This window comes from Sabethes cyaneus, chromosome 2, assembly GCF_943734655.1.
Source record: "Sabethes cyaneus chromosome 2, idSabCyanKW18_F2, whole genome shotgun sequence".
Lineage (NCBI taxonomy): Eukaryota > Metazoa > Arthropoda > Insecta > Diptera > Culicidae > Sabethes > Sabethes cyaneus.
The window spans coordinates 26,322,411-26,339,606 of NC_071354.1; the positions used below are offsets into that span (position 1 = coordinate 26,322,411).

The 17,196-nt window shown below is 38.3% G+C and overlaps 1 protein-coding gene across 1 annotated transcript in view; it reads right to left on the minus strand.

The window, feature by feature from the left end:
- The window catches only part of LOC128734363 (serine/threonine-protein phosphatase rdgC), a 72,150-nt gene that overhangs the window by 38,680 nt on the left and 16,274 nt on the right, over positions 1–17,196 (minus strand). The window contains exon 2 of the mRNA XM_053828534.1: positions 9,220–9,347. Coding sequence (XP_053684509.1) covers positions 9,220–9,347 — 128 coding nt within the window. The remainder of the gene's footprint in view (positions 1–9,219; positions 9,348–17,196) is intronic.

A 17,196-nucleotide genomic window follows, 5' to 3' on the forward strand; every position in this document is an offset into this window, starting at 1 on the left:
TGATTTATGTACAACACAGGTTAATGTGTAGCAATACGAAGTTTGTCGGGTCAGCTAGTATTTTATAAAGTTTTTATCCTTCCGAGGCACTATGCCGCAAAGCTGGCCAAAAGTCAAACATCCAATTTCAAGTTTTTGCCATTATTATATTTTTATCATTTTCTGGAATAGTTTGGGTGTCTGAAGTTTTTGGAGCGTCTTACCTGAAATTAAATTAAAAAACTTTCCAATTAAATTCTGCTATGTATATTTATTCTCGATAGATACGTATTTCACCTACGACTTGCCAATTTAATTGGAAAGTTTTCTTTTTTATATTATTCAATTTCAGATAGTTTGGAAGGTTTGCCTGAAAGTTTTAGCCACTGTGAAGTTCAAATTAATTTTTGACAAATGTCTAAAGTTGAACATGTCGAAGAATGATTCTTCTATACAAAATGTATGGGAAACACAGCACCTCAGCAATTCAGCGATCAAGAATGGCGATGGGAAACGTCAAAAATCGTTCACAAGGTGGCTTTCTGCGTTTGGCTGCGCTAAAGAAAGAATCTCGATTTTTTGACGGGTATATTGTAAGTGATTTCTTCGCGTAATATGATTTTCTCTTCCATAAGAGGAATGTAATCACTATAAAAATCCTCTTTTCAACACAAAAATCAAAAGCTCAAGTGTTATGCATCATTTAACTCCTCCGATAAACACACTATTTTGTGTATTCATACATGTATATTAGAGTGTCCCAAAATAGCACTATGTCAGAAAACCCGGGGGCTCACCCCTCAAATGATAGCTTAGGGTATCACAACAAAACTTTTATATGACGTCAACATTGGCTGCCGCGATTTAGGGGTCGCACATTTGAGTTTTATGAAAAAATGTCATTTTTCAGGAGTAAATTCAAAACAATATTTTTAGAAATGTTAAAGTAGGTGAAAAAAGGTACTTAACTATTTTTTCACAATCATTGGGATCTGATACATTCATAAAAAAGTTATGGTGGCATGTCTGGAGTCATATTTGGTTACAAAAATTTATTGAATTCGGCAAAAATTTAAAATTTTCGAAATTTCATTTAAATAAACGTCAAAACAGGGTATCGAACAGTATCTCAGAGTAACGTAGCTATACTGTATAGATGGAAAATTTTATGACGAACAACTTTGCCGAAGAAAGTATGGACGTATGTTCAAATCTCGCTGAGGTATTCACGTTTTTCTAAAGGCGGAACCAAACATATTTTCGCAATTTTTAAATTTTAACAGTTCCACGTGAAAAAGGTAAATGATAAAACTTGAACTATCTATTCTAAACGTTACCTACGTGTTTGATGCGAGAAAATATGCACCTTCCACAGAATTTCGAATTGTATATATGTGTGTGCAAATGTGTGGTATGAGTGTATATACATATTCAGCAATTCCACGAAAAAGTCCTATTCAAAAATGCTCTGGGGTGGTTACAATTTTGTGTACTGGTTACTTTTCGAAAAATTTTGGAGTCCTACATTTTTACTTGGTGCTTCATCCACCGCTTCCTATTCCTCCTGCTTTCCTTCCCGTCCTCGTCAGGTAAACGAAGGGCAAGATGAACAAGGCGCTACCCGTAAAAAATTACATTAAATTTTGCAGTAGAAACAATGCATCTACAGCAGTTTTTATTGTGAACATTGAAACACAGACTAACAGACGTAACACTTCGAACAAATTTTCTAACAAAACATCGTTTCAATGACACCCCTAAAACTTGGAAAAAACACTAGCATCACCTAGTGCAGTCTTCGCGCTACGCAAAGCAGCTTGCTATAAATTTAGCAATGCTATAAATTTACTTGTATATTACCTGACAACAGCGCCAGTGCAAGCGAGCGGCGTTCTCGCGCAGCGACTGTTGTTTGAGTCTTGGCTTAAGTGAACATTTGAAATGATCGTTTTTATTGGCGATGGAATGAGGCTTCAGTGTTACGTCTGTTAGTCTGTGATTGAGACTTATGGCAAATTTATTGTAAATTGCCTCAAATTCAAATTTTATTCATATTTTTGTTTCTTGTTTTATGCAAAAGAATTGGCCATATTTCATCATAAACTTGCTGCCTCTTTTAATTATATTTTGTTTTTTCGCCTTAAAAATTACCATAAAAGGATGATAACTTTTATTGTAAATGAAAATTTTTGTTCGCGAAAAAATATTTTTTTTTATTGTTAAGATAATAACCCGTCATTTTTATGGTAGAATCTCTGAAAACCATCAAAGTTATGGTAGACAACAATAAGTTTGATGGTTTGGCTGTCTTTTTTGACGATAAATTTTATTGTTTTTGCTGTATTTTGTATCCTACTGTGACAATAACATTACAACAATTGTTACAATTTTATCTTCGTGTTATGGATATTTTTTTCCGGGAAATCTTCCACATGATTGTGAGGAACGTGCTGTTCGAGCCAAAGACGCTGATACCTGATACCTGATACTTGGTGCTTAGGGTGCCTCTTTCTGAGCTAGGGTGGTCCAAAAAATCATCATTTTTGCCAAATTTCCTTTCTTCAAAAATTCGTAGCTGGGCAACCAGCACTAACTCGTCTGTCAATGTACGATATTAATCGTAAATATGTATCTCTAAACAAAATCGGCATCGTAAATCGTCGTTAATGGTCCTTCATTTATAACGATAGTAGCAAACAAACATACGATTTTCAGCACAAAGTTGTATAGCTGTATGAATCTGGTCGCGCTTAATCAGTTCTTATCGTATAGAAATACCTATATATGTGAATCGTTTAAAATTATTCTTCAAAGCGTACAACGCCTCCAAAATGGTACGTAAAAACTAGTTTTGTGCACTATGAGATTTTTTTAATAAGCTAAAATCATTAAGCTTTTTATGCTTTTTTCCATGCAAAGACCTACCAAAAGAGAGACGGCATTACATCCGTCACGACGGCAATCCGGCGTAAGTTGTTAAAGTAAACTAGTAAAACCTAAAGTTAAAGTAAATTAGTAAAGCCTGTTGTCTTTTTCGTCAAAAGAGAAGGACATTCGAATGGCACGTCATATTTGCGATGAACGCGCTTTGGTTTTAATGTTATTTGTAACCAACGACCCTTTTAAAGGCCACAAGCGAGTTAAAGTAAGATTATTGAAACATGTCCAGCTACGCATAATTATATTTAATACAATAACCTGTGGGCTGGTCAATCATTACTTTTTCAACCTTTATGAGGCACAAGAAAGAAATCTCTGTCTCAATGTTTGAAGGCGTTGTACTTATGAACCCACGTCCACGTATTTTCAAAGTCATCATTGAATTCAATGAAGAATTGAATCTGAATATTTCGCTTTTTTATTCATTCACATGAACAATGGCACTCACAGGTTCTTGTAAACATACATATGTCAGAAATGCAGTTTACATTAGTCTTCGACCTAAGGATCTAATATAATCCTACGTCATCCTTTCGTACAACCCAAAGGGCTTTATACCTTGTAGTTTTTATTCATGTCCAACAAATTTTTTTGCCCCTGAACCAATTCTAAAAGCAGAGGGGGGAGGGGGAGGAGAGACAGAAACTTTAAAAATAATTTGCAATGGCGATGGTGGAAAACTCCAAAGAAAAATCAGAAAATTATGTTCTGTCACTTGGATTTTTATCGAAACCAATATCCCCTTCCCCCCTCCCTTCCTTTCCGCTCTTTCCCCTCCTTAACCAAAAATTTTCATTTCTTTCGCCTACCGTCCCTTCATCAATTGTAGAACCACCGTTTCACTTGATCGGCAATTGATCGGCCACCTGCAATTGCACAAACCAATATATTTTTTGTCTTTATATTAAAAAAATTCAATTTCCAGTTCATCCAATTAATCATTCTTCACATTGGACACTTACACCCTTTCCAAAATAGAGTTTACGACATGACCGCTTATACACACTCAAAAAAATCAACACGTCAAGTTTACGTGAAAACATAGGTAATTCTCATCCATCTCACTTTTGATGTAACATTCACGTGAATTGTTGGTAACTCGCACTCATACTAACCAGTTTACGTGCGATCCCGGTGAATTTTATCAATTTTCCCATTAACTCGTACATGAAGTTCACGTAAGTTGCTGTACAGAAGTTTACATGATTTTGCACGTGGATGGGACGTGTCGATTTTTTTGAGTGCAGTCATATACATGCAGCGCCGTCGCGTGTAGTTGACCAAACTGGCCCTCGCACTATGGGCCAGAAATTAAAATTTCGGGACAAAAATATTTACGGTTAAACAGCATGTCTCAGCTCAATGTGGTCTACGGCAACTTTTTGAATAAAAAATTGATGCATATTTTGAAGGGGTCGTCCAATATTTAAGCATTACTTAAACAACAATTTAAGTAATAACTTTTTGAGTAAACTTTTTTTACCTTTTTGGTTTCAAAATATTAAAGATAAATCAATTTCAAGTAATTTTTGTGAAGATATCAAACTTCTACCTTTTACCCATTTTCAGCAATAGACCTTTGTTTATAAACGACCTCTTAAATCACATTTCTTCTTGTAACATGTTTATTTCAACAGACAGCTCAATATGATGTTCTAGAAAATATTTTGCACATAACAGAGGAATATTTTTGCTGAAGACTGTTTTTCTTTATATGCATTAATTAATAAGATATAACTGATCTTAGGTTAAAAACCGTCTGATGAAAAATCTGAATATCTTAGTCATCTGCAAGTATCTGCAATTAGTTTGCATAAGGGAAACAAGGGAGACTTGATCCCCATTTTGTTTTATGTATGTTTCTCAAAAGTCCACTAGAAAAAAAACCTGGGTTTTCAATTTTTCGGCAGTTTACAATACAGCTTACTACCTACAATTTATCAGTTAATGATACGTAGCGCTAAACAAAAGATATGGGATATTTTGGAAAGTACAGAAAATTGTACATATTCAAAATATGCGGGAGACTTGATCCTCAGTTTAGGCACAATTGATCCATTTGCAAATATATTTTTAAAGCACAACTTTCATTTAGAAGTTTTATTAAAATGGACATAGTTCATGTAGTATCATTATTTAGTGTACAACAGTTTAATTCAAAAGTACAAAAAGTATTTAAAAATCGTTAACTGCATCGATCTTTAAAAGTATAGCTTTGGACATCTTTTATAATTTGCGACGAAAACTTTTTCGTTGGGTTTTAATTTTTGAATCATTATATTTTTCCTGTTTAATAATCAGAGCAGCCTCCAGCTTAAATTTCGTTGGTAAATCTGTAAGGATGTATATCTCCTCGTTTTCTTACTCTTCGCATATTTTTACGTGGTGATGCCTTTGGAAATGGTTTAATATCTTCAGGTGTTTTGATAATTGCATTGTTCGGAATTATCGATTTTGGTACCTGATTAACAAAATTCTTCAAAGAAGATGAGTTGTTTTGTTCAGATGAATTCTTTGTTCGACTGCGTCTTCCTTGGAAAATGCACGGGTTGCTCCTCCGTAGTCCGGTTGGTAAATGATCTTTTCAGAAGCATTTTTTTCGTTTTCTCACATATCGCTTAAATGTCATTATATTCAAATTGAACATTTTTGCGGTTGTTCTGACCGGATCTCCGGACTATTTGTGATTTTTACATAGCGAATGTTTACGATATGCAGAATTGTTCATTTTATTATTTACGACATAACGGCCTTGAAGCTCTTCATTTCCTAACAAAAGGATCAAGTGTCACTAAAATTATGTGGATCAAGTGTACCTGTCGTAGTAAGTTTTACTGAAAATTAATTTTGTAAAATATATACAAGTTTTATTGTAAAATGTGTACAGCATCAATGAATAAACATGTTTAGCTAATTTTTTCTTTGAAAAGCAATTCAAAAATTTCAAGACATTTCTACGTAGCCAAAAAGTTGGACTTCACTAAAAAAAGAAGTATAGAGAATTATTCCGTTGCAAAACTTATTATATTAGATTTTCATTGCAATGTAAAAATTTATTACATTTTTGTTAGTTGAATGAAATGTACAACTTTATTTTTTTTCTGCATAAAAAACATTGTATTTACTGAGAAACAATGAATGGATCAAGTGTCCCAAGGGATCAAGTCTACCTGGTCTCCCCTACCAATTTGTAGGGAATTATTAAAGCTATCTGCCCAAATGTGTATTTCAGAGAATACCTGGGAATACCAGGGCTGGGAATACCTGGGAATAGTGCGGACTTTTTTTTTCATATATTTAATAACTTAATAAATATGTGTCCTAGCGTCAAACAGTTTTCACAGAAAATATGTATTTCAACATACTAAATAACTTTGTAGAACATTTGTAAGCAATAAAATAATCATGTGCAAAGTTATTGAGTGTAATTGACTTTAAATGCTCTTTTTTAACACATCATTATATTTCGTAACCGGTAAGAGATAGATAGTTACTTTATTCAGCAAAGTTGCTTATTTTAGTATTTTCTGCAACTTTTGGAGAAAAAAACTTTTTTTTAAAATTATTTAAGACAACAAAAGTTTGTATCGCCCTAATAGGTGAATTCATGATCATCCTAATAGCGCAGGAGGATGCGCTATATTTTATTTTTTTACTTCTCTGAAGACACCACCCTTGAAAAAATACACATTTTTCATCAAACGGTTTTTAGCCTAAAACAGTTATATCTTATTAATTAATGCAGAAAAAGCGAAACAGTCTCCAGCAAAAATATTCCTCTTTAATGTGCAAAATGTTGTCTAGAACATCACATTGAGCTGTCTGTTGAAATAAACATGTTACAAGAAGAAATGTGATTTGAGAGGTCATTTATAAACAAAGGTCTATTGCTGAAAATGGGTAAAAGGTAGAAGTTTGATATCTTCAGAAAAAATACTTGAAATCGGTTTATCTTTAATATTCTGAAACCAAAAAGGTGAAAAAAAATTTACTCAAAAAGTTATTACTTAAATTGTTGTTGAAGTAACACGTAAATATTGGACAACCCCTTCAAAAGATGCATAATTTCATCATTCAAAAAGTTGCCGAAGACTACATTGAGCTGAGACACGCCGTTTAACCGCAAATATATTTGTCCCGAAATTTTAATTTCTGGCCCATAGTGCCTCGCCAAGGGCAGTAGCTCTAGGGGGGACGCTAAAAACGGCCTGAACCTGAGTAAGGCACTCTCGAGTGTATGCGAAGTACTGGTTATAGGGAGTTGTACTAATCATGTATGACAGTCGACAATCAAATTCTTAAATATTAACTTCGAAGAAGTACGCATTTATGAAACGAGGTGGCGCCAAATCTGGTCTTCGCCAAGGCCGCCACGGCTCTGGAACCAGGTCTAGAATCTGGATCCAAAATCTGGTAGGTTAAAAGACGATTAAAAATGTGGAAAAATCTGCTCCAGGACCAAATCTCTTAAAAAAATGTGATCCAAAATGCTATCTAAAGCCTGGTCCAAATTTGATAAAAATGTGGTCCAGATCCAGAATTCTGGTCCAGTTCCAGAATCTGGACTCCAATTTGATTCAAAATCTGGTCCAAAATCTAAAAAATGTGGTCCAGAATCTGATGCAGGTCCAGAATGGTCCAGACCAAGTCTAGAAACTGGGCCCAAAATCAAGTTAAGCCACAATACGATCCAAGTTCTGGAATGTGGTCCAATACATGATTCAGAATCCAGTTCAAATCTGTTCCAGAATTTGGAACAATATTTGATAAAGAAAGTGGTGTACGATCTCAGTTTAGGTTTAAAATATGTACGAGGTCCACAATCTGGCTCAAAATCTTATCCAAAATCTGGTTAACCTGTTATGACCCGGACTCCACTGAAAACACATATTAAATTTCATACGCTAGGACATATTGGGTTGAAAATGTTGCTCAAAATTTGCTCCAGGTGCAAAATTTGATCAAAAATATAGTCCAAAATCAGGTTTATAATCTGGCCCAGTTTGTGAGAATGAGAATTTGTTTCAAAATTTGAACTAATATCTGAACCGAAATCTCATAAAAAATATGGTCCAGAATCTGGTCTAGACCCAAAGTCTAGTTTTGGTCTAATATGTGGTTCAAAATCTGGTGCAACATCTGATGTGGTCCAAAACCTGATCCAAATTTGATAGAAATGCAGTCCAAAATCTGTTCCAAAATCCGGAAGAAAATTTGATAAAAATTGTAGTCTGCCCCTTAGTCTACGTCCAATATACGGTCGGTATCTAGTTCAAACCGTGGTCCAAAATTGTGGCCATAAATTTGGTTTATATTCTGGTCTAATATGTTGGCCTACTCTGGTCTAGACTCTCATGCAGGTCCAGACTAGGCCTACAATCTGAGTCCAAATCTAATCTAAAATCTAATTCAAAATCTGGTCAAAAATGCAATCAAAAATGTAGTTCAAAATTTGGTCTCCAGAATCTGTTCAAAAATCTGTCAATTTAAAAAGTTGATAAAAATTGTGGTCCATGATGGTCCAAAATACGGTCCAGATCCTGAGTCTGGTCCAAAATTCAATCCAAAATCTGGTTCGAAATCTGACAAAAAATGAACCAAAATGTGGTCCTGGTCCAAAAGCTGGTCTTTTGGTCTAGAATGTGGTCCAAATCTGTCTATGTAGCAGGTGGAAAATACCTGCGAACAATATTCACTGCGCAATCTGACAAAACCACACACTGTCCAAAATTTGACCCAAAATATGATGAATAATATCCAGAATCTCCAGTTCAGGCTCAGAAGGCTGGCTGGAGGTTTTAAATTTCATCAAAAATAAACATCTTGAAAGGAGAAAGGATACAAGAAACGACGGAGCGCTAAATCGGGGTTTCGCCAAGGGCGCCACAATGTCACGCTATGGCTCTGTATACACGTAAAGGAAAATAGAACTATTTGCATTTTCAACCCCTCATTTTGATCACCTGGTTAATGGATAACTGCTAAGGTAATCAAGAAATGCACTTAAAAATTCAGCTGCTCGTTCATAAATATAATAATTAATCTTGAAATAAACTTTCCACAAATGCAATACCGGTAGCATACGAAACAGATAAATAGTACATATATGAATTGAAAAATACCGGAAATAAAAACAAACAATAAAAGCACCCGCTTTCATACCATCCAGAAGACTACCTGCTTTTCTGGATGAAATATTTTCAGACCAACAAATTCTGCGCAACAACTGCAGAGTGGAACTCGAACAAAAGGGGGGCCTCGAAGCCCGACAGACTAACTCACTAGCAGCAACTAACTCACCCGAACTTGGTCCTGCTCGCCGGCGTATTCGATGCTCTGGAAGATGGTCCACGTGTAGCGGCGTCGAATTTCCATCCGCGCCAGATACCGCCGGTACCAGCGCTGAATCAGGAGAGCGGATTTTATGGCTATGCGGAGGAACAACATGAAACAAAGAGAAGCAAATAAAACACGATTAGGTTAGGCAGTAAAATACGAATCCGAATAGGGCGAGTGGGAGGGGGGTGGGGGGAGGTAGGAAAAAGGTTTCCCACAGGCCCCCCCGGGGGGAGTATTCGGCGGAGAAGATGAACTTTACCGCTTGGAACTGGAGTTATTGCTCGGAAAAATAAGATGAAAATAAAAATCTAGGTAACCATAGCTTATGGAATTGGATATTCTGTACAATTTCGTTGCTAGCATTCTGAGCGAAATTGCACAAAAGTTGTATTATCTTCTACTGTTACAATGTTGTTGTGGGTGAACGGATCTATGGATTTGTATCTCATATCCAGTAAAGGAGCGAGTAACGTTTGGAAATAGTCCAATTCCAATTGGCTGCAATAATTTCGTATGGCGTAAATTAGAGTTTATCTTAAATAATTTCATAAAGGGGCAAATACTGATACGCGACTTCATAATGTTTTACTCTATTTTATCTAAACAGATCTTTAGTCTTGATTCGGTTTTGTTTTGCACATAATGACAACCTTTGGCTTACGACATAATTACACTTCCGTCATTAGTTTAGAAATAATTTTACAACGTATATGTCGTATGTTTATATAACAAATGCATGGAAAGCATGAACTTGACAATACTTACCAACAATATATCTAAAACTATGAAATATCACAAATGGTTTGATATTTCGCAAACAGAAACAATATCATCAGCAACAAAACTTATACCTCGCAGAAAAATTAGAAAACAGAATAAAAATACTAGAAGGTAATTTCAGAACGGTTCCATTCCCACTTTAATGAATGCTATGACCTTTTGCGTCCTCCACAGAACGAGATCGGCACGGTGCTTATCAAAGAGTACACAACCGTTGCGCACGCTGCAAAGGTAGCCTCCTACCTTCATCGTCGTGAAAACCGGAAATTCTTTATTTTTCACTGAGCCATACACGTAGTGAAAAGTTTTTCCTTCTTATTGTGTCTTTTCATTTAGGAACACCACTTATTATTTACTCAAGGTGGGTGGCTTGCAAACTGCGAACCAACCCCGTGTGCCGTAGAAAAACCTACACCACGTGGCCGCTGCTGGCTGGCTGGAATGTACGACCTAAATTTGCAGCCGCTCACCTGGTCCAGACGCATTGAATTTTCTTTTCTGTTTTTCCTAAGGGATGGCTTCCATATTTTGGGCACGTGTTAAGTGAATCATTTCGCACCATCCGCGACGCTTCCGGACCGGCGATAAAATGCGGTATGTGATTGTGTGGTGGCGTGGGGAGACCCAAAAAAAACAAAGAAACCCCTCTGTAAAGTGGGTGATAACGACGCAGGAAAAAAGGAAATACAAATGGCACGGACTCGAATCGGAAAGGTCGAGACCGATTTCCTTCCGAGTTGGGTGTGCTACCGTAGTACCACTGATACGTTGGAGCACACAATTTTCTTGGGTTTATTATCCTCTTCGTTATGAGTCCTTGTGCATTTGTGCTTTGTTTCTAGTGTGTTTATAATATACAGAGGAAAATGTAGTGAAGCACCTGCTGTGCGGGGCAGCCGCTGGAGTCTCTTGAGAAATATTAGCATTGTGTTTAGAATTGAATGTGAAATAGGTAGACCAAACAGTTGCTCGCCAATTTCAAAGAAGAAGGCCTTCAAAACGCTTTGTTTTTTCGAATTGTCTAAGGAAGCGTTTATGGGGCTGAATCAGAATCAGCAGAATCAGAACTAAAATAAAAGTAATCCCTTACTAACACATACTGGACTCCTGCTTTCAGAATCCCGCGGACTACGATTTCATAGTAAAGGGGATTCCATTACCGAGTTATAAGTATCCTGGGGATTCACCTTTTGGATTATTATACAAGAATCCTGATTCTATAAGCAAAGCATTCGGTACGAACCTTATGCAGAATTCTTCTACACGATTCCAATGCGAATGCGATGAATCTCAGAGGTTCTATGCGAATAGTTTTGGTTTATCCGAGATGTGAGTTTAAAAAAATACTAAGTAACTCAAATGCCTGGCGGGATGGACCAACCATCATGGTCTTAGCTATCCTCGTGACAAAAAAAATCTCACACACCATTCCGAGCCCTATTTTATTCTCTTGCAGTGAAAATAAAATATTTTGTAAGATATCTAACATGCATAAACAAAGCATTTTTGCAATATACTCCCTCTCTAGTTCCGCCAATGCCTGAACATTTCTTTTAACTCCTACCATTAGATTTGGTACAGCTACGTAGTTCCCTTTGTTTACCGCAAAACGCCGCAAACTGTTTGTCCCATACGGCTTCTCGCTTCCAATAGTTTTTGGGTCTACTTTAGGTTTCCCTTTCACGATGGCCCAATATTTGTCGACTGGGCGGAACTCTGCCCGTTGCGTAATGGTAGAATGCCAAATCCGCCCAAAACATCAAAGATCCATATTTCGCCAGTTTGATGAATCCGAAGCCTTTTTGCATATTTTTGGCAGACTTAAAAGAAATTATTTGACGAATTGGTAAAATTGCTGTCCTCAATTTTACCAATTTGTCAAGTAATTTCTTTTAAGGCTACCAAAAATATGCAGAAAGGCTTTGGGTTCATCAAACTAGCCGAATATGGCTGCTGGCGAAATATGGATCCTTCACCCTACTTGTTTCTAAATATGCGTTCACGAAAATTTTCGATTGACTGTGCCGGTTGCAATGAAAATGACGCTTTCCAAGCCACTGGAATTTTTCGACTCATGCCTGCCAAACCTATTGTCTACCATCTTTCGCTTCCCGAATGCCGTAGAAAACTCCTGCTCAGCAAGCTGTTAGAAATATGCCTTTCTGTAGCTTTTGTCGTTCATCACCACGCAATTGCACCGAGTCAGCATAGTTATGTACAGCTTCCGGGATCATGTTTCGGCCGTGTTGTTTTGTTTAACATCGCATGGTTGCAGACTGAGGTGGACGCACCCACGCTCTTTCGGTTGGTACCCGAATGTTTTACTAACTAAACTACTGTCGCCCGTTATATTAGGTTGTCTAGTAGCTAGGGCGAGCCGCCCAGTTAGCTTCGAGGTACAATGCTGGACTCACAAGCCCGTCGTCGTCGTCACAAGCCCGTGTGTTCGAATCTCGGCTAGGCGGTGCTACTAGATAGAGTCAGTAGGATTGTTGCACTAGTCCCGTAACTGTCCTGTACTCTAACAGCTGGCTGCGAAGTCCCTCAATAAAGAAGGGTACCAAAGTTACAATTTGGGTTTTATTACACTCTTATGATGGCATTTAAGACCAAAATTGGTTTTGAAGACCACCATAAGAGTACAATAAAACTCACATTGTTGCTTGGGTAATGTCTAAAGACGGTTATGCCCAAGGTTTTTTGAGTAGCTAGGGCATTTGATGGTATTTTCAGCATGCTTCTAATTGTTAGGCCTACTCTGTTTTCGTATTACCTGTACCTGAAGAACCAATTTCTCACCACGAAACGAATGTGCAACCATAGTAGTATAAATTGGTAAGAATTAGTGATGATCTTCGCCCTAGGATGCGGAGAACAAGAGTAGGCCCAAAATAGAAGCAGGCCGAAAAACTGATGCCGCAACTCCACCTTTTTTTTATTCTCCAATTATATAATCCTACATTCACACCACATGCTCTTCTTGCGACGATCTTGCGAGATGTTTACGGGGTATTATGTCATGGCCGCGTATAGAGTTTTATATCAGTAAATAGAAGAAAAAAAAACACTCCGTAGTGGTTAATCATACTAAGACTTGCCGAATCGATAGTCAGCAACGCATTGCATGTTTTTTTCTATCGCACTAATAACAGTGCATAACAGTCTATCTTCTTCGCGATAGAAACAAAGAGCAGTCATACAAAAATAATATCTTCGAAAGAGCTGGGTGTGGTGCGAAAAGGAAATGATAGAATTGAAAGAATAAAACAACAGTTTAGTTAGTAAAACATTCGGGTACCAATCGACAGAGCGTAGACGTGAGGTCCACCTGCCTTTGCACAAATTTTTGATGTGTATGGAAATTTTCCACTTCATTCAACTAGAAGTCGTAGGCGAAATACGTATCTGACGCGAATAAATATACAGTCAGTCCACAATCATGGGTCACACACAATTAAGAGTTATTATGGGAGCGGGGCAGAGCAGAGCAGAGCAGAGCAGAGCAGAGCAGAGCAGAGCAGAGCAGAGCAGAGCAGAGCAGAGCAGAGCAGAGCAGAGCAGAGCAGAGCAGAGCAGAGCAGAGCAGAGCAGAGCAGAGCAGAGCAGAGCAGAGCAGAGCAGAGCAGAGCAGAGCAGAGCAGAGCAGAGCAGAGCAGAGCAGAGCAGAGCAGAGCAGAGCAGAGCAGAGCAGAGCAGAGCAGAGCAGAGCAGAGCAGAGCAGAGCAGAGCAGAGCAGAGCAGAGCAGAGCAGAGCAGAGCAGAGCAGAGCAGAGCAGAGCAGAGCAGAGCAGAGCAGAGCAGAGCAGAGCAGAGCAGAGCAGAGCAGAGCAGAGCAGAGCAGAGCAGAGCAGAGCAGAGCAGAGCAGAGCAGAGCAGAGCAGAGCAGAGCAGAGCAGAGCAGAGCAGAGCAGAGCAGAGCAGAGCAGAGCAGAGCAGAGCAGAGCAGAGCAGAGCAGAGCAGAGCAGAGCAGAGCAGAGCAGAGCAGAGCAGAGCAGAGCAGAGCAGAGCAGAGCAGAGCAGAGCAGAGCAGAGCAGAGCAGAGCAGAGCAGAGCAGAGCAGAGCAGAGCAGAGCAGAGCAGAGCAGAGCAGAGCAGAGCAGAGCAGAGCAGAGCAGAGCAGAGCAGAGCAGAGCAGAGCAGAGCAGAGCAGAGCAGAGCAGAGCAGAGCAGAGCAGAGCAGAGCAGAGCAGAGCAGAGCAGAGCAGAGCAGAGCAGAGCAGAGCAGAGCAGAGCAGAGCAGAGCAGAGCAGAGCAGAGCAGAGCAGAGCAGAGCAGAGCAGAGCAGAGCAGAGCAGAGCAGAGCAGAGCAGAGCAGAGCAGAGCAGAGCAGAGCAGAGCAGAGCAGAGCAGAGCAGAGCAGAGCAGAGCAGAGCAGAGCAGAGCAGAGCAGAGCAGAGCAGAGCAGAGCAGAGCAGAGCAGAGCAGAGCAGAGCAGAGCAGAGCAGAGCAGAGCAGAGCAGAGCAGAGCAGAGCAGAGCAGAGCAGAGCAGAGCAGAGCAGAGCAGAGCAGAGCAGAGCAGAGCAGAGCAGAGCAGAGCAGAGCAGAGCAGAGCAGAGCAGAGCAGAGCAGAGCAGAGCAGAGCAGAGCAGAGCAGAGCAGAGCAGAGCAGAGCAGAGCAGAGCAGAGCAGAGCAGAGCAGAGCAGAGCAGAGCAGAGCAGAGCAGAGCAGAGCAGAGCAGAGCAGAGCAGAGCAGAGCAGAGCAGAGCAGAGCAGAGCAGAGCAGAGCAGAGCAGAGCAGAGCAGAGCAGAGCAGAGCAGAGCAGAGCAGAGCAGAGCAGAGCAGAGCAGAGCAGAGCAGAGTTATTAAAATGCCTTTCGACCAAGGGACTATTTTCTTCAGAAGGTACAACCTCTGCAGAAAACATCAATAAAACCGATCATGCTTTTCGTTGCTTAATCATCGCGTCTACATTGAACACTTCGTGGGCCGCCACACGTGAGCAGAAAAATAAAAGTTTTACTGTCAGATCTCCCTGATTGATTTGGTTTATAGCGGCGTGACTGGTCGAATAAATAATCAATTTTCAGCCGTTTCCGCAGTTGTGTAGCCTATGCGCATTAAATTTTATCTTGCGTATTGGTATTGGTAATAGGTGAATACAACCAACGTGCCATCGAAATTTGGCAATTTTTGGAAACTAGTTGATTTAACGAAATAAATATATTTAATTAGTCAATCTCAACCTCTAAAAAAATCATTTCAGTTATGACTGTGACATGAAAACCAACTGATAATAACTTTCGTTTTGCAAATCACTCCTGGTTTTAATGAATATCTGTTTGCGGCCAAAACAATAATAGAATATGGCAATATAGCCTATGTTCGGTGTTGTATTCTAATATTCTCCATAATAGTAGTAATAAATTTGTTTGGTCACCATATTCATAGCACTGTAAAACTAACAGAGTATTATAAGCAACTACAATAAATTAGCTTTATTCACTGTTATATAGAGGTTTTATACTTAGCTGTAAGAGTATATTTTGACTTGTAATATCTTAGTATTGCGTAATACCTTAATAAAACCAGAGGTAATAATTAATACCGCAATAAAATCTTTACAAAATTCAAATAAAACCAAACGACTTTTTTTTACCCTCTTCCGACCCCCGCACCAAAGAGCTCATAATGAGAACCTCCTGGTAGTGGACACAAAAAAATAAAATATTAAAAAAGAACAATTAGGAGTATTCAGCTAAGCAAAAACAAAGTGAGATCCCAATGGAACTTAGTTCCTTCGAAGGGAAAAGGGACTTTAGAATCGTTACTTGGGTTGGCCTACTTTTCATAACTTTTACGGTATCTTTCCGTCATATTGTGGCTGTCTTTTCGCAGCTTCTTCGTCGTCTAATTGCTGTCTTTTCGTCGTTTTTTGTCGTCTTTTCATCGTTTTATCGTTCATCGTTTTATTCATTTCATCGTTCTTTTTAGCATCCGTTTTTAGCGTTTTTTGTCGTTTTTTTCGACGACTTCTTATCGGTTTTGTAGCTGTTTTACGTCTTTATTTTTTTTGTTATCTCTTAATCGTCTTTCGTCATCGTTTCCCCGGTTTTTTATGTTCTTCTCGCTGATTTTTGCATTTTTACCACTTTTCGAATAAGAAGTAAGAAGTAAGAAGTAAGAAGTAAGAAGTAAGAAGTAAGAAGTAAGAAGTAAGAAGTAAGAAGTAAGAAGTAAGAAGTAAGAAGTAAGAAGTAAGAAGTAAGAAGTAAGAAGTAAGAAGTAAGAAGTAAGAAGTAAGAAGTAAGAAGTAAGAAGTAAGAAGTAAGAAGTAAGAAGTAAGAAGTAAGAAGTAAGAAGTAAGAAGTAAGAAGTAAGAAGTAAGAAGTAAGAAGTAAGAAGTAAGAAGTAAGAAGTAAGAAGTAAGAAGTAAGAAGTAAGAAGTAAGAAGTAAGAAGTAAGAAGTAAGAAGTAAGAAGTAAGAAGTAAGAAGTAAGAAGTAAGAAGTAAGAAGTAAGAAGTAAGAAGTAAGAAGTAAGAAGTAAGAAGTAAGAAGTAAGAAGTAAGAAGTAAGAAGTAAGAAGTAAGAAGTAAGAAGTAAGAAGTAAGAAGTAAGAAGTAAGAAGTAAGAAGTAAGAAGTAAGAAGTAAGAAGTAAGAAGTAAGAAGTAAGAAGTAAGAAGTAAGAAGTAAGAAGTAAGAAGTAAGAAGTAAGAAGTAAGAAGTAAGAAGTAAGAAGTAAGAAGTAAGAAGTAAGAAGTAAGAAGTAAGAAGTAAGAAGTAAGAAGTAAGAAGTAAGAAGTAAGAAGTAAGAAGTAAGAAATAAGAAAATACGGCAACCCAACCGACATTCCCCTAGATATTTAATATGTTTCAAGTACTTATAAATAGCGATACGGTCCTTTAATTGCATTTCCGCTTTGGTAATTACCTATAGTTTTTACCCCAACCTAACAGAAAGCCTACTGTTAAAGCATCTAAACCGTTCCGAAACCGATAATGTCGAGTTTGTTTCACGCATAAATTTTCGTGCACAGGCACACTGCCGGTTGTGGTGCATACATTAGCATAATTGGGTCCTTTCTGGCTCAGACACATCAAAGGCGCTCCGATAGTCCTGCTCGCTGAAAGTTCATTAGCCAAAGCGTGCACCTGGAGCGGAACGCCAAAAGGAAAATTCGGAAAATCATCACCATTATTCGAACGAAATGGAAA